General features: G+C 44.5%; 1 protein-coding gene across 8 annotated transcripts in view; it reads right to left on the bottom strand.

The window, feature by feature from the left end:
• LOC119172707 (hemicentin-1) overlaps positions 1–18,268 on the bottom strand; it is a 262,978-nt gene that overhangs the window by 96,992 nt on the left and 147,718 nt on the right. For all 8 annotated transcript variants that reach the window (XR_012894908.1, XR_012894906.1, XR_012894907.1 and 5 more), the window contains exons 4-7: positions 17,344–17,661; positions 14,006–14,293; positions 12,894–13,163; positions 5,626–5,895 (exon numbers count right to left, since the gene is read on the bottom strand). Coding sequence is in view for 4 of the 8 variants with exons in the window: in XM_075892890.1 (XP_075749005.1) it covers positions 5,626–5,895; positions 12,894–13,163; positions 14,006–14,293; positions 17,344–17,661 (1,146 nt within the window). In the remaining 4 variants the exon portion in view is untranslated. The remainder of the gene's footprint in view (positions 1–5,625; positions 5,896–12,893; positions 13,164–14,005; positions 14,294–17,343; positions 17,662–18,268) is intronic.

The following is an 18,268-nucleotide window of genomic DNA, read 5'->3' on the forward strand; positions in this document are numbered from 1 at the left end:
TTCAAACAAAGGACGAATGGCGATAATGCAAGGAAAACACGCAAGATAGGTGGCGATTATTAGAGTACAAGTTCATAGTCCTTTAGTCGCGCATTATTGTTATCCGTAGGTCACCAGCGCTGATGCGTTGAAATTTCGATTTGCTGCATTCTTCTTCAACAATCAAACATAATTTTAGAACTTGTAAATAAGGTATACATATATAGCGACTTTAAAACTTAGGAAACTAAGAATAAAAACAACTATTGACGTTTAAAATTCTAAAACCATGATATGATCATGAAAGAAGCCATAGCGGAGGGCTGCGAAAATTTCGACCACCTAGGGTTCTTTAACGCGTACCTTCATTTATGTACACAGGCCTCAGGCATTTTTGCCTCCCTCGCAAATGCGGCCGCTACAACCGGGACTTGATTCCGTGACTTGACAGACAAATGATGCTCATCTTGAATTGATGCAAGAAGAAATTCCTTTTTATTCTTCTGTAACCAAAGACGCGAGTTATTTCCTCGTAACTATTATTTCTCGTGTACCGGTAAACACCGCAGTTTCGCAAAGATTTTTTCCTGTCTGAGGGATATTTTTCAATGAGAACGCCGGTATAACTTTAATTCCTTCTTGTAAATGTTTTATTTGTGTACGCACATAGTTTTCATTTGTCAATAAGCTCACTACATTCCTTCCGTAGTACTTTAATGGCTCCGCTCCAGGCTTTAGAAAAACGATATAGATATAGAATAGATATAAAATAACATCCTTGTTAACTCAGAGTACTTGAAGGACTGCTCATAAACCCCCATCGAAAACGGCTCATGCATGACCCGACCTGCTTAACGTATCCGTCGTTTTCTTGATAGATGTGATGCGCTTAACATCTCTAATTGGGTGCATTGTGATAAAAGCTGGAGGTCGTGCAGCAGCAAATATCAGTAGCGATGAACATACTCGATGACGCAATTACGCTGCAGTCTCGCACGAAAATGTGTTCTTCTTCCGCTGACTATAAACGGAAAAACCCTTACTTCAGTTTCTTTTCTCGAGTACCATGTACGCCTGACCTGCTTGTTAAAGCACGCGATTTCGTAAAAGCGAAGTATATAGCGTAAAATATGCAAGCTTAGAGCAAAGCAAGTTTGCGTATTATGTCTCATCGCACATCACAAGCATTATAGTAACTTTTGCGTAGAGTTGATTTCGTGTTTTCATTTATAGACATAACTACCTGCCTTTCAACTTCAATAGTTTGAAAGTTCTCTCTGTAAACTAGTGAGAAACCAGTGGCATCTCCATGACGTACTAAATATACGCGACCTGTTCACGTTCGCACAGCTTTCGCATCACTGCATGAAACTAATGAGCAGACGGTGCGTAGTCCATAATCGGGCGAGAGCGGCCCCAAGAGCTGATGGTGACGTGCTTGGTAATGAATGATTTGATTCCGTCCCTAAGCTCCGCTAATTGCTGATCGAGACCACGCTTGTCCAGAGCCCGCTGAATGGGCCTCCTGCAGGATACGATAAGCGATTACCGGTTCGCTCGTCCTGCTCCGGCGTTTAAGCTCCCAAACAAATCGCTTTTCGCGCGCCAACCGGAAATTTGAACGTGTTAGCATTGGGGATTACTTGGCGTGATAATAGTTAATAAGCGTTATCTTCTCGACGCATCAGGCATAGTGTACATACGCTCTTGTAAGTACCGTGAGCAGAATCTCTCTCGCTCTCTTCCTCTCATCATTTTTTTCTTTTGTGGCAGTGAGTTCGTGACCTGGCTGAGTGAGAATGAAAATACACAGCAAAAGAGCGTGGCGGAAATAATAATAATAATAATAATAATAATAATAATAATAATAATAATAATAATAATAATAATAATAATAATAATAATAATAATAATAATAATAATAATAATAATAATAATAATAATAGTTCTGATGTTTGTTTTTTTTTCACTACGCTTAAGACATAAACGCGAAAGCCAAGAGCATTAAAGACTAAGGCATCGCATTAGATTTAGGTTAGCTTTTGCGACACTCTCCTAGCGGCCTGCGGCGCTGCGCAAAAGATTTGCATGACGTCTGCTGCTGCTGATAATGAAGATGATGGCCTATATATGTATGTCTTGGAAGATTGTCTTATTCATCAAGAAAAAAAAAACTAAGTCAGCATGCACCTTGATTGCCCACTTCATTTTTAAAATCGTTTTTTGTACAATTTTGGGTTGGCGGCGTTTTTTTTTTTGTCCAAGGTAAGCTTCGCATGAGACTCACTGCGACCTATAGTACATTTTGCTGTTTTTGAATAACTTTCTAGTACCTAGTAGGGTATTGGCAGCACAGTTGCTTATAATATTTCTAATATTATGGAGCCTTATAGTTTTTCTCTTTCCTCGATACTATTTAAAAAAATATTGTGACGGTGAAGGGGCATATAGTGCTAGAACTGTGAGTGAAAATTGCAACTCGTTGTGACATATGACTTACGCATTCATATGTAATCTCTACAGTGCTGGAGCATATTCGACAAGTGCACAACTGTATTTACGGGTAGCGTGCTAGGGTGTCAGACATGCATGTCATGAATACTGTGTATAGAAGAGCATCGTGTGTGGCGATTACTTGATACCATGATAGTTCCGCGCACACTAGTGCCATTAAGAATAAAGCAATGAAATTGAGCAAAATTATAACAACCTCAATAACTATTAAGCGAACCATGAAAATCATTCTATGCGAATTTCCTGCAATTCGGGAGCGATACTACAAGTATTCACTATAGCGCAGCTGCTAAGAACCTTTTGGTGTATGCGTTAAAGCGAATGCTATAGTGCACAGCGCAGTGAATAAATGATCAAAGCAGGGGTGCGGCACAGTTTAGGCTTGAAATATGCAACATGGCGCGAGCAGCTCGTCACAGTTAGAGCCTTTTTTACGACCGACTACATGGCTCGTGAAACCTCCCGTATTTTAGTGGATTGATGTGAACGAGAGCGCTCATGTATTACGAGTAATGTGCGTACACAGGCATTTCGGAATACGTTATGCAGTTAACCCCTGTAGAAGGCGTCCATTCACCTCCAGCCATATCTTAGCATCAAGTTATCAAGTTACTCGTAAAAATAATCATGACGCCCACCTAGTAGGTATAATAGTAGTACTTCAGGGTATTTATTTTACAGAGAAAGCACACTCTCCCATATAGGTAGCTTGTATTCACTCCAGCACGAATCACAACTCGAAGATGTCGCCGACAAAAAAAAAAAGATATTGTTGGACGTTTCGTACTTTCATGCACAAAGAGAAGCGGTGATCTTACACCGAGAATAGAGAAGGCGTTGACCGCGAACAACAACTTGGAAACAGCAGCAACAAAATATATAAAAAATAAAGCAGGATTACTTGGGAACACGGTTACCGCACTGCAAGTGACGTGCGCGCATGTGCGACCACGAGTGCGTGCTCATGTGGAATCATTTTTTTTTTTTTGCCTCATGATAATTTTTGTTACTTCCCGCCCCTCACTGCTCGCGTCCACTTTGGAGCAGCTCGACCAAACACGCCCCTTTCTTTGTGAAAAAAAAAAGAAAAAAAAAAGCTTGGCCACGCTGTTCAATCTCCCAAAGTGAAGCACCAAGGACGGCGCGTCATGTCGACAACGCCTAAACAAGAGTCTTTATTTTTGTTTTCCCTCCTCTCTACGGCCTCTAAATAAGTCGAGCTCGTACAGGGAGTGTATATATATAAAGCGGGCATGCGTGAAGCACGACGCTGTTCTATGTCGTAGCTGCGCAGCATGTAATTTCGGTAGCCAAGAGGCGCCGTCGCGCGTTGCTTCACCTTCAGCCTCGTGGGCTCGTCACTCCGGGATTCTTTATGAAGCGACAGGAGACACGCGCTGGGACTCTCATGTCGAGTAATTAATTTATAATTACGCGTGTTACCAGGGAGATACTGATTGAAGCGAGATGCTCTGGCCTGCGGTACGTTTTGCTTGCCGCGCCTGCGGTTGCCGCCTTCTGTGTACGCTCGTCATGGTAACCTGTACAACGATGCGCGCGACTTAGTAGTCAAGAATGGTTCTACTTGGAGTAAAGATATCATAACTGTTGTCGTAAAAGATCTCATTTATATTGCGCCGGAACTTTAGTTATTATTGCTAGTAATGTAATTTGAGTCTATAGATCTACGTTGAGACGCACTTCTTTAAGCACCAGTTCATCTATTTTTTTCCTTTCCTCCAACCTTATTTTCATCTTTTGTTCCCATTCCTATCTCTGCCTAATTAATCCTCACGGATTAATTAGGGTGAGCTGTTTGGAGTCGAACTTGAGCCGTCTGCATGTCTGTCCGCTGTCCAGCAGGTCACTTGACGAGATGGTGCACGTAGAAGGGAAAAGCGTAGTATTAGGAGGTGGTGATGCTCTAGATGGTTATAATGGTTATTACTATACTAAAGCTCTAACTTAGACTAAGCTGTCAGGCTGCACTCGCATACAGTTGCGTGCGTGCCGCTTCGAGGAATTCAACGGCTGAACACCTTTTTTTCTCTCCCCATCGATACTAACAACTAATTTAGAACATGTTTGTTGTCATTTCACATTTGTTGTAATCTATATACTGAAGCATGCATTATAATATTGTCGAAGTCTGCCCTGAAGCATTATAATTTTTTTAAATATACACATGTAAATTGGCTTCGTGTATAAAAGAAAGTAATGCGCTGCGGCGAGGCCCACAAATCCCGAGGTCAAGATCAGGTGGACGACTAGGTCCAAATTTGTGCTTTTTCGCCTCTCAATATGATGCGTTATCACACTTCCCACAGTAACTGCTGCGTTCATGTGTTAATAGTGCTATCAGCCTTAGGCGGCGTAAAGAAAGGCTTAGATGTGATAATACATGTATATATAACTTGATACATGCTAAAACAGTGGAATAGTACCACTGAACCATCTTATTTCTCAGGTAATGTATTAGCGTCCTGAGACACGTTGAACGACCATGACGGCGAGAGTTACTTCAGCGATGAAACTTTATCCCAGCTTAGAATAGTTTCATAAGCTCACTCTCACGTAGCACAATTGTTCTTCAGTAGGGTTTAGAAATATATATTCTTTCAGATGAAATATAAAATATGAATAAATGTATTGCTTAATGCGTTAATATTGCCACTTTGTTTAGGAGCACATCGTTTGTCTTGATTTGGGTGATAACTTTGTCTGTTTTGACAGACCCTAAACGTTAGAGAAAAAGAAGTTGGGCCAGGTTATTACGATTAGTGGGCTGCAGTTGTTCTAATTTTAGGTTCATGGCGTTTAAGAGAAAAAGAGGGTGCAGAAAAGAAAGAAAATGTCATGGCCAGTGAACATCAAACTTCCTGGGGTGAAGCATGATGCACATCATCACGTGTCTGCATACTCAGCGTCACGTACTACGCGACATGCAACAGAAAAAAAGAAATTGCCTGCTCCAGCAGCAAGAACTCTTCGAGGCTCATGAAAAACCACGCCTCAAACCCTATGTCAAAGCTCAGCTTGCGGCAATGACAAATGGCTCACCGCTGAAGTCATTTGCGAAAAATGAGAAAATAACAAAAAAAAAAAGAAGCTACGATAGCTCCCAGCACGCACCTTGGGCGTCGAGTATCCAGAAAGCCAGCGCGCCTACGCCGACCTGGTTGACCGCGGCGCACGAGTAGTTTCCCTGCGTGGCAGTGGTCACGGGTTCGGTGACCAGCGTCGCTCCGGTCACGTTCAGCGGCACGCCCCCGTGTTCCCAACGAAATGCCACGCTGGGCGGCAATCCCGTGTCGTTGACGTGGCAGCGCATCGTCACGCGCTGCCCTTTCAGCGGCGGCAGGGCACCGCTCTCAGGAACCAAGACCGCAGGGCCCGGGGGATCTGACGTGTCCATCGACGCATGCGTGCATGGAGAGCGAAATGAAATGCAGAAGAATGATTGTTTCGTAGAAAGGTACCTTCATGAACACATACATCAGTCACACTCACAGAGTGAAGGTATTTACGCACGACAAGTGTACACGAGCTCAAGTTGAGTGCTTTGTATCTTTCCGGCAAAAAAAAAAAAAAACATGCTCTGACCCGAGATTATGTGGCACGCTGCTGTGCGGTCCTTCGTTCAGGCGTTCTCAAAACGCTTTATCAGTCCGCACTTCTAACTTCTACTCGAAGTCACTGAGTAGAACGAATGTCTTTCGAGGCATGCCTCATATTAGGAATGCGCAATGTGCACAACATGGCGTGGCATGCTTGACTTGATGGATGCCGAAAAATTCAGCTCGTGGTTAGTGACAAATTATTCCTCGAACGAAATACACACGTACCGTTTGATGCACGAACCAATGAGTTCGCACAAAATAGTGCAACACACGCCCAGATATGCGAAGGTGTTAAAACAAATGCAAGTATTGAACAAAGTTTAGATTGAGAAACATATGGACTCATAGCAAGCATCTAAATGTACTATCAACAGCAAGCGTTAGCGGAACGTTGGATCCACAACAAGTAAACATTTCTGCTATATCAGTGCTTAACGCTTGTAATTCAGTAGGGGACTGTATAGGTCGGCATGACAAGTGCAGTATCGAACATTTATTTTTAAGTTACATTCCCATACAAGCGGGAATTCAGCTTTACTGAACATTTCGCGTCCCGCAAACTTTATCTGTTGATAAAACATTGAACGTAAGCACTTGTCTGACATATATACTTTGCCCGCGCAAATGTTCCAAGCACTGCCCTTGTGGTGACTATTCTTTTAATTAGTTATATTATATCTTGGTACTTGACATTGTGTTTCAAGTAATTAAAAAGATACGTGGTCGATACATTAGTCATAGAAATCGTTGTAACTCGAACGTTAAACGTTTCCTTATAGAAGTAGTTGAGTGTTTCCTCTATACGTTGATATAAAAAGGCTTTCACAATGCCTATTGGGACTTAGCAGCTATAGCGCCGTTTACCCCATTTGACGCTTCATGGTACACATTTATCACGACGGCTAACATCCAAGGTCAATGATTAAACGCACCTCTGTGGTATAAACGAACATTTGTGGTAGCTGTGTAAACACATAAAGAACGGTGAGAGTGTAATCACAGAAAGCCGTGTTACAGCCAGAAGGACGGCGCTGATGAGACGCAGATCTTGGGCTAAGGTCAGTATCCCACGGAATGTTGAAGAGTGATTTAAGACCACGGCCAGGCTATAAAAAAACATAGTGCGCGTAGTGTCCCCTCTCGCGCCCGACCACGATTTTTCTATTGAGTAAGCGGGTAAGGCGGTTTCACAGCCAGGCAAGGCAGGCACACGTCGCGAGCAGTTTTAGGCATGAATGGATGCTATGACAGGGACCGAGGCTTGGACTTGAGGTGTGTTACGCCACCTCGAAGTGTGTTTAGGCGTTGACAAGCTTCCACTGAACGGGGCAGACGCGTAGCAACGACGTGTTATAGACGCGTGTTGTGGCGCGTGTCACTGGACGTCTGAGAATGGTAAGAACGAAAACCTGACCGGAATCCTTCAGTTGTGCTACAATATTTGGATATTCCTTCTCCCGTAAGAACACACATCCTTTAAAAGCAACAGAGTGCTCATTAAACATAAATAACTATATCGAGTGTCTTCTCTAACGCAAATGCATGGTTACGTTCAGACTGTAGAAAACAAGATGGAACTTGCATGTCGAAATCAAACTGTACCTCACTAAAACTCCTTTTGCGTCACTTAGACATGCGAAAAACACATAAACGCTGCAGTAGTAAGACATAGAAAACAATGTCACTGTTTGCCTAACGGTAAAATTGAATCAAGAACGCGGGAGTAACATCTATTGGTGAAAAAACCAGAGGCAGTGAATCGGTGGGGAGATAAGGCCCGTGAATCGCTGAACACCGAGCGCCACCGGGGGGTCACTTAGACCACTCGCGCAAGTTCTGTGCCCGAGTGGCGTGGCGACAGCATGTGACAGCCAACGACGACCAAGGGGAAACGGCGAGTGAACAAACTTTGTTGAGGAATGTCTGAAATTCGCCGGTCGACGCACGCAAACGAGTGCTCAATTGTCGGTCCAGCGGGGATGCAACTTCCTTTCCTCTTCCTCCCTGTCGGGACCTCCACTGCGGGTGCAGGAGGGGAAATAAAACGGAGAGGAAGAGCTGGAGACCGAAAGAACGCAGGCGTCAACCAAGCGTGCGAGCTCGCCAGTGAAGCGGTTCAGCCTCGGCTTCGGCGGCTGTGACGGCTGCCGCAGTCGATAAAGCACACATCGATGTCTCCGCTGGCGGACACGCGTGTTCGCGCTCCGTCGAGCTCCGATCGATGTCCAACCTCTCTCTCCCGACCACCCTCTCCCCTTTACAAGCTCGCTGCCTCCACCCCTTTTTACATAGCTGCCCCCTTCCCGGCAGCCGGCCTCTAAAAACCGCCCCGATGTTCAACGCTCCGAAATTCCTTCCTTTCCCGGATCTTCCTGCACTCTTCCGCCCTGTTGCCTATTACTCCGTTGGCCGCTTACATTTTCATACACATTGTCACACAGCCATTGCGAGCCTTGCTTCCTGCTGTGCGTGCGTTTATCTTTCCTTTCCTCTTGGCTCACTGGTTCTACGCTAGAAGTAGTAGCTCGCCGGAGCCTAAAGCGTGTGAGTTAAATTTTCTCGCTCGAGTTTCTCCTGGTTTTGCCCGGGCCTCGCATACTTTGCTTCTTTTCCTCAGCTGACTTAAACTCACAAATTCTAAGCGCCGAAGCTGACGTAGCACCCGCTTACGGGCATGCATCTGTGTGCGGAGGTTTTCGTTTCCCTCACAGGGCACGAGATTGGCCTGAGCAAATGGAGCAAAGGGTTGGTGCCCCCTCAGTGTTAATGTCTAGACGTCTCTCGACGGGAGCTTTAGACGAGCCTTTCAATAATAGTTGCCTTTTATGGCATAAACTTCACATTTTTCTGCTGGAAATCACTTCCTTTGTTAAAAAAAATCAATACTATAAAATTGAATGCATCCGCACTTTCACTTTTCGCATTATAGTTTAAATACGCTGCATGCAATCCGAAACAGCGAATGTGCACGAAAGGTTCTGTGAATGTCTGTGTCAGCAATGTCCGTATATTCTGTGACGTCTAGGCTCCTTTGAAGAACGATGCTTCAGCTCTTCAAGCACACGAATGTAATCAATTCCAGAAGCATAGACAAGTGGTGTAAGAACACGCTGGCGTTGGTGCAAACGCCTGACGAGTAGTTGTTGAAAGTTTACGCGTACGCTTCCGTGCCTTGGTAGTGTGAATGTAAATTTCCCTGATTTTGCCGTGCGTAGCCGGTGGGAACCTGGGGGGGGGGGGGGGCTATGCGGTAGCTGTTACGACGCCTAGCTTGTGTGCACGTAATGTAATGTGCTGAAAAATATGGAGGAACTGCATAGTTTCTAAGTAGCTACGGGTTTTGTTCTTAATATCCTTATGAATGTTTCACTTCTGAAACATCAGTAACGGTTCGTATAACAGGCCCTGAACAGAGCAAGGTGCGCATACTAGTCCGAACCACACCTAAACAATTACGAACAGTGTCCGAGTAAGTTCTTTTGAGGCTTGCATCGTTATAGCCATGGCAGGTGTCGTATACATGAGTTACAATTTCATTTTGTATTTCCTTGTTAATCGAGCACATACTCTCTCGGGAATGTTAACTTCAATTGCCAATGGTCTGATAACGCTTCCTATATAATACATTAATGGTTTTTATTATAGCAAACAACGTTATGCTACACAGACATTTTTGTCCTGTGTAACCAGCTTCTTTAGAGCTGCTTAAAATGTTAAACCTCAATGGCACCTAAAGATAATTGTTTCGCCCTTGTGTTATTCTGAACGTCACAGGAGACCAGACTAAAGAGATAAGCATGTAGTCGTTTCAAAGGCTACAAAACTTGACGCGCCAAAGCTACAAGGACAAAATGCATGCCTATGCCATTCTCAGTTTTCCGCCTCAAGAGCAGGCTGCTTTTACGCAACGACCCAACGCCAACTATACGAAACAAAACAAGCTGCTAATGCGAAAGACCTATCAGGCTTAAGCGCTTTAAGGGAAGATCCAAAGCGTAGAGATAGAGGGAGGTTAGCAAGGCATCAAATCATTGCTTGGTGTTGCAAGCATTCTTTAAGAGCGAGGACTCGGCGTTTAAACACGTCTACGTTACTTTTACTAATTTACACGAAGGGCTTACGACAGGCGCCGCACCAGCGATCATTTAACTATAACCAAAAGGCAATATTCTCTTTGAATTTGACGCGCCTTTCATTACACAGAACTCCGAGCAGGGCTTGCAAAAGCGGCTTGTCGATGAAAGAGAAATCGCAGCCAATTAGTGAAGTGCTCCCCAGTTTTCAAGATGTTGCATCACCATGGCCGCGTCACTGTCCGTATACCGTAAAGCTTATCCCAGTAAGTGTCCAGTGAAGCGGCCCGTGCATACAACAGCGCCCCTGGTTTTCTTGATAGTTATGCTCATTAACCTTACCCTAATTTCAGAGCTTGTTTGCCTTTCAAAAAATTGTTACACCACCTCGTGTATATAGCGCTACTGCAGCCACGTCGACATTCTGCTCTCTCCTACATTCTTTCAAAACCCTGTTTCTGGCGATCTCTTTTTGTTCCGTCCAAACCTACATTGTACACACGCAAGCACGCATCGGATTGGCTCGACAAGGGAGTTGTCTTTTTGCGTGAACACGTTACGGCCAATGAAACAAGACTCGGCTGGGTGAGTCCGGGGGGTATTCAGTGGCGTCCTGCATAAATGTCACAAACCGCTACATGCCCAGCGTATTTTACAGCCGCGCACAAACATCGCCGACGAATAGCACAAAACAAAAACGGGTTGCTCCTCGAGGCGCAAACTCTGGACAGAAGCTGACACTGCGACCGCCGCCCGGGTGAGCGCAATAACGTGTAGCTTATCGCAAACGGCACCCGTGGCGCGACTTTCGCGGACTCAATGTGCGGGAACAAGTAGCGGCTTTGGACCGCCTGGGAATCGGACACGAAATAAAGGCCCGGCCACCGGTGACCGTGGAACTTGTGTAGCCTGACCGGAGAATCCAAGAAGGCACTTATATGACACCATCTCGCTCTCTCCCACTGTTAACTCAGTGCGCCATGCAGAACACCGCCATTGGCTAACACCCAACGCGGTGAAGTTTCTGCCTGGTTAGTCCTCCCCCCCACCCCCGAAAAAAAAATCCAGTCATAACACGAGAAAAAAAAACAGATAAACTGGGCTCTTGACCTCCAAAAAGAGAAGACAAAGAATGGTGGACAGTGTCGTCTGCCGCCGAGTGGGGCTGATTTCGTGGAATGAAAACTACAGATACAAAAACGGTTTCGCGAGCGCTAAAATGACGAGTGATGTCGACATCACTATTCGCCTGACGGGAAATGGTCAGTATTGCGGGTTTCTCTGCTTGACGCCCCCGGGTGGTGAGGCACGTCCAGCGACCAGTCAGTTCAGTTGCCTAACGCGAGCTGTAATCAATAGTTTGGCCCTTTTCTTATATGCATAGTCTTCGCGTCTATCTAATGTTTTTTTTCTATATATATGTATATTGTTCGGTCGTATACATATTACACATCTTCCTTGGCAAGATATCTGCGTTGCTGAATTCCTTGGGCGATTTTGTTTCAACATATTCAGACTTGTTGAATTTTTTTCATTCGTCCTTTAGGTATCCAACCAGAAAGAAATGAGAGAAGAAAAAGGAAGAGGAAACAATATTAAGAAAGAAATAAATGAATGCAGGCAGTTTGGTCGGGCCCTCAGTCCAGGACTCCGTTTTCACGAGCGGCTCGCTGTGCTTGACCAGGAAAAAAAAAAGCGAACTAGCATTAGTTCACTGTTCGGTTTGCCTCATTGTCTTTGTACATTTCATAACGGTGTACCGAGTCGCTTGGAACCGCTGTTGCAATACGTGCTGCAGGCGTGTATGAACTGCTTTGCTGCGTGTCCTTATAGGATCAATACAGCCACTGATATAAACAGTCCCGCGACTATAAATACAATATTCACATTGCTACTTCTGTAAATGGGAAATCGAATATTGCCATGAATACTGCCATGAGAACGCTGTTCAGGGCGATGTCAACTCTGTCAGCGCGTTTATTTCTGGGCCCGATAATAATGGCCACCTAATGAAATTGCTTTCTATATTTCGCAAGGGTTCTCTCCTTTCAACGTGATGCATATATATCTCTAGATATTCACTGAGCTGTTTCTACGTGGTATTGGACGTACGGTGGCTTTAACATAAGCAGTGTTTTTCTCACCCCAAATTTTTCACTGTCTAAATGTAATTGTTGATGCTAGTAAGCGCCCTTCAGCTAGACGCCAAAGTGACTGCATGAAAGAATACAAATTCAATAAAGAAAATTCACGAAACCTCCAGTTGGTGGCGCCGTTGTGCAAGATAACCATTGAGTACATCACTACATGCGGCATGATCGACGCAATGGTTATCTTTTGGAATGGCTCTTGGATGTCGTACGTCAGACCAACGCACTGCATGCAAGCCTGCTTGCGTTCACATATGACGACCTCTAACGCGGTGATAGCGTGCGTTCGAACTATCCGAGAGGGCATGTAATTGGCGCATCGATCACCCGCGATCAGCAGCCACTGGCATCGATATCCGTATTGGCCATATGGTGGACTGGCATGCACATACATACATACATACATAGGTACGTACGTACGTACGTACGTAATACATACATACATACATACATACATACATACATACATACATACATACATACATACATACATACATACATACATACATACATACATACATACATACGCACACACGCCTTCAGGTTATAGCACTCACACATGACGACGAGAGACTTGTGAGGAGACATGGGGCTCCATCCGGCATCATTCTTTGCCTCGCAGCTGTAGTTGCCTGTGGCAGATCGCCGCAGTTCCTCGAGCAGCAGGTCAGGCTCTTTGGTCTCGTTGACTAGCTTGCCGTTGCGGTACCAGCGTACCCGACGCAGCTGCTGCGGGTTACCGGACTCGGCCTCACAGCGAAGCAGCACGGGGCCCTCGCCAAGCGCCACCACCGACGGATTCACCCAGACACTCACCAACGGGGTATCTGCAGGGCCAATTTAGAGTGACGGAAAATGTCTCGCATATTTTTCAAGTGCTTCGTAGGTCATCGAGCTACAGACGACTTCACGGGCCAAATATCAATTAATGGCATTGTGTTGGTGTGCATTGTCACAAAGAAATGATCCCTTCTTCAACAGCTCTCAATGGAGACGTCCTTGATAGAGCCATTGCTGTTATGAAAATACACTTGAACGCGCTTTAGCCATCTTTTAGAACTGCGTTCGTCAAAATATCTTCCTGCTAACATTCAAAGTGGTTAAGCATATTGATTATATTCGTATCATTTTCTTCCTCGTCCTTCATTATTATTATAGGGTCATTCTGGTTTTCTAGTGACTTCCCTCACGCATAATTTCGCCAAATATATGTTCAGAAAGTTCTCGACTTGCCTCGAAACATATTAAAAGGTGTGTTGATTGCCGAACTTATTTTATTGGCCCCTTCTTCAAAAACATATTTCTGCCTTGTTGCAGTTCATGAGAGATTTAAATAAATGTCCTTTCGGCGTCACTGGCAACAGGAAAAAAACAAGTCTTTAATGTGGTCAGACAGCATGTCAAGATTGCAGCGAAGAGTTTTCTCTCTTTATTCAATCAGCCATTCAGCGAGGCATCGAGAAACACGCATGAGTACGTGTCCATTGTCCGTTTTATCAGAAGAAAAGCAACTCAGCGTTTTTTGCACTTTTAGTTACTGCCTTGAAACAAGTGGGATTGGCAGTGTTCACAATAGCGCGCAGCTTTCTTTTCCCGCATGAAAATGCTGTAGTACAATTTCAGTGCTGCGCTATCATTATTACTCATTAAACTCGCTAATTATACTTACAGAAAACGTCCAGGTATACGGAGTTTGAGGCATTTCCTCGTCCGAACGCGTTCTTCACGTGGCAACTGTATACACCGGCGTCCTTGCGCGTCGCGTTCCGTATTAGCAGCACTGTCTTGGGCAGCAGCCGGTGTCCCCTGGTTCTGGGCGGGAGCGGCTCTCCGTTCTTGTACCACGCCACCTCGGTCGCGTTGGGAGGGTTCGCGTCGTAGTGGCAAGTAAGGTTGCACGCGTGCCACTCAGTCACGTTCACGCCCTCTGCCGGCAACACGCGCACAGCAGGTGGGTCTGCGTCGACAAAAAAAAAAAAATCTCGCCATAGCCAGGGAATAAATGATAATTGTGCGAAGCTCGAGAGGGGGACATCATCGGTAAACCGCAACTCTCCCGTGCAAAGTTAGCCCATTGCATCCTTACAAAGACGTAAGACTGCTCGTGTGTTATACAAATCGACTTTTATTTTGTTCTTGTTTCTTTATTGCTTAGTTTCTTCATTTGTTCTTTTCATATCTTTGTTGTGAGGTTGGCTGAATTGCAAGGTCCATTCATTATTATGGCATTATAGTGCGTGAAATAAAGCGAGAGAGGTTCTTGTACTGGCTGCAGTAGGAAGTTTGCCAACACTGTCAGTGCACGTCCCTCGTACCATAATAGGTTGCATATGGATACATCTGAGCTCGTATTTGGAAAGCATGTGCTGCACGATGCAGTTATTCGCAATGAGGTCCAACCGTCTGTTCATTCGACCATCTGTACGTCCATCCATCCACATGCCTCTCTGTGTGACTGTCTATCTGTCACTTATAATAGCACCACCTGCTCAATGACTCATTCAACCAGGTGGTTATGATCCGGTCACAAAATATATGCATGGACAGGCCCACGACTTTGGGAGCTTCACCTATAAGCGCGATTGTTTCCAAAATAGCGCATAGACATTGCGCATAACTACCGAGGTCGCTCTCCCAGGATACAAGAAGTCATTACTATTATAACACTGTCTCAGAAGTTGCGAGAACTACTGAAATGAGAACCCCATGCCAGCAAGAGCCGGAGCGAGCATGCTGATTGATTGATATGTGATGTTTAGCGTCCCAAGACCTCCGTATGATAATGACAGACGTTGTAGTGGAGGACACGGAAATTTCGACAACCAGGGGTTTTTTAGCGAGCATGCTGGTCGCACTACCTTAAGTCTTCGGCAATGCCTCAAAGTATTCTACCAACAAGAAAGAAAAAACCAAGTGAGCGAAAGTTTTTTTATTCTGTTGTGTTTCAGCGCTCAACTGAAAGCACATTGCAAGTACCTCCGCAAGCAGAAGAGATACGCGTGCCACATCCCACCAGGCGCTTCTAATTATTCTCTCGCTAAAAAGGCAGCCGACCCACTACCAAGCAGCAAAGAGAAACAAAGCTAAGCGCATGAAGCGAAGTAATAACTAATGTTGGTACTACCAACGTGAGTTCGATATCCGCTGCAGCTCTCAAGAGGTATTCCAGTTATAGCCAGTTACTAAGCGTCAAACCGAGTAGATCACGCATAGTGTATAGAGTCGTGGACACTTTAGCATGTTCGCACAACTTGTTCCTCGATTTTCTCCACAGCTGAACATCCGGTAATATAGTTTCCTATTACGCTTTCGTGCGCTTAGCCACTCTTACTGTTTCCAAGGGGCCCTTACTTGACCGGTATTACGTGTGCAGAAGCAAAGCTGTCGCAAGAGGTTTAACGTTTTGTTCAGTCACTCTTTCTCTTCGTGCTCGAGTTCCGCTGTCATGCACACAAGCCGTCTAATTAGCTTTCTCTCTTATTCTGTCTTTTGTTATGCAGTCGCTCCTCCAGCATGCACTTTAATAAAGTAAAAGTCTGTAATTTTATGAATACATATTGCACTCTAGAAGTGATATACGAATATTGTGGTTGAGGGAGGTTCTTAGCCAGGAGACTGAGTAAGACTTTCGAAAAAAGGAAACACCCTTATGTTGCTCTAGTATTAGGAGGATTAGAAGCTGAGGATTACTTCAATTTTTCTTAGTGAACCTCTACCTTTATACATTGCTTTATTTACAAATGAGTGCTTCCATTACGCGTCAGTAGACCAGTCCGGATGCGATTAGGGAAGATGAAAATTTGTTGTTATTGTTGTAATTAGGTATACTACATTTTTATCAGCATTAGGTATTTCTAAGCGCTTCACACTCACACGGTACTTCCGCTCCCAGCAAGGGAGTTGTAGTCTGATCCTCATTGTTATTAATTTTTAAGTAGAAAAAGTTAATAACAGGTCTCTTGACCATCGTATAAAAGCAGACTTTAATCGAAGAAAATGACGAGAATTCATAATGGTAAATAAAGTTCGATTAATGCGAAAACGGCCTTCCACATAGGTCGCTGGATCGTGCCACAGCCTGTAGAAAGCGCGATGAAAACAAATGTGTCATGCATATAATGGGTCAGTGTTAAAGTTTCACAAAAGCCCACTTACCACTGTGCCCCAAATGTCAGACTGGCTAATTGTGAAAATGAGATTACATATGTAACTCGATACTGCACAGGAATGCGAGAGTTCTATTGCGCCTTTTGAAGCCTACCGGAAACATAGTGTACACTTGTAGCAGCTCCTTCAAATCTTTCATCGTTTTATGCTTTGTTTTCACTTTCTCAATTAAACATAGCTATATTAATTCTTCCACCAACCTAAACCTTTTGTCTTTATCCTTCGTCTTTCTCATGACAGAGTGACTAAGCCTTGTACAATGAAAAAGAAACGTGTTGCGAGGGAAGTGAGGCGTTAACTGCTGGCTTCGTTGGATGAAATATACAAAGATATTCATTAGATATTTCAGAAGCACCTTGTTGCTTAGAATATCTTTTTTCCAAACTTACTGCTGCAGAAAGTATGTCTAACAATATTTCACGCCGGAACGTTCGAGTGATCTTACAATAGACACAATAGTATTTCCTAAAATAGTTAAGCCTGGATGGCAGCCGAATCACCTTGTGTCTTTATTGCAATGTTGAAGATATCGAGTTAGACGCGAAAAAAAAGCGATAGTGCGTAGTTTAAAAGAGAGCTGTTTATCATCCCCGAGATTTCTATCATCTTTTTTCTTCGAACGCCTGCAGTAATAAGGAAAAGAGTCGACGAATGACTAGGTTGTTTTATCCTAAATACGGGCCTTACAAGGGCTCTCTTAGACGCCCCACATGTAGATGTATGACAGCATCAGGTGGGACAATTGCTGGCTCTTTACGCCAGGTCAACACTACCTGCTGCATCACCACGACCAGCATTACCCCCCGCATCATAAACAGAAGAGCGCGGTGATCAACTCACATAGAACTTCTAGTCGGACGGCCTGAAGAAATGGTGCTTCCGTTCTGTTTTTGAGCACCTGATTGGTTCCCTTGCAGAAGAACTCTGCTTGGTGGTCGTAAAGGCTGGCCACAAACACCAGTGTGCTTGCCGTGCGGTACGTTCCGTCACTCATGAGGTCCTCTGCAGCCGGTGGCTGTGGGCGCACCAGTTCAGACCGGTTGTACCACGTTATGTTTGCTGCCGGCCTGGCACCCTCCACGATGCACGTGAGTGACACCATCTCGCCAGCCACGACCGGGTGATTGGGACCACGTAGCCGTAGGGCAAGGGGCCGTACTGCATTCAGCCGAGTAAGAAGGGCATTGTTCAGAACAAACGCTTCTTTTCCTGGTGCTGATGAAACACCATTTAAGTGTTCAGTGTGCGCGTTGACCCAAATAATAAACCAATAGAAAGTGTAATCCAGGAACTACTGGTCCCTCTGCATGCACAATTGTTTTTTGTTATTGAATGTTTGACCATTTTGTTGGGCGTTTCGTGAATAAATGGCAGCAGAATAAAAGAACGAGTCACTAACGAAATAGCTGGTATTAAAGGTTCAACTAGTGCGCCTGCAATTAAGCCTGCAACTGGCATCACGAAAAGTGAATATAGTGAATAAGGATACATGGGTAGTAACACCGGTCTGCTATGTTCATAAAAGGAAAGATTGAATAAATATGCTTGGCTGTCGTTTACAACAGAGAGAGTATGTAACGCTTCTCTGGTTTTCATAACTTCTAGAAGTTTGATTTAGCACACGAGACGAACGCCGCGATACCGCAATTCTCTTCATGAGCATTACAACTACATTACAAAGGGAAACAATACAATACTACAATTCAATACTTCATTCCAAATAGAAACAATACAAGTTTGTTACAGTAGGACCAATAAATGCTGC

The sequence above is a fragment of the Rhipicephalus microplus genome, chromosome 4, assembly GCF_043290135.1.
Source record: "Rhipicephalus microplus isolate Deutch F79 chromosome 4, USDA_Rmic, whole genome shotgun sequence".
NCBI lineage: Eukaryota > Metazoa > Arthropoda > Arachnida > Ixodida > Ixodidae > Rhipicephalus > Rhipicephalus microplus.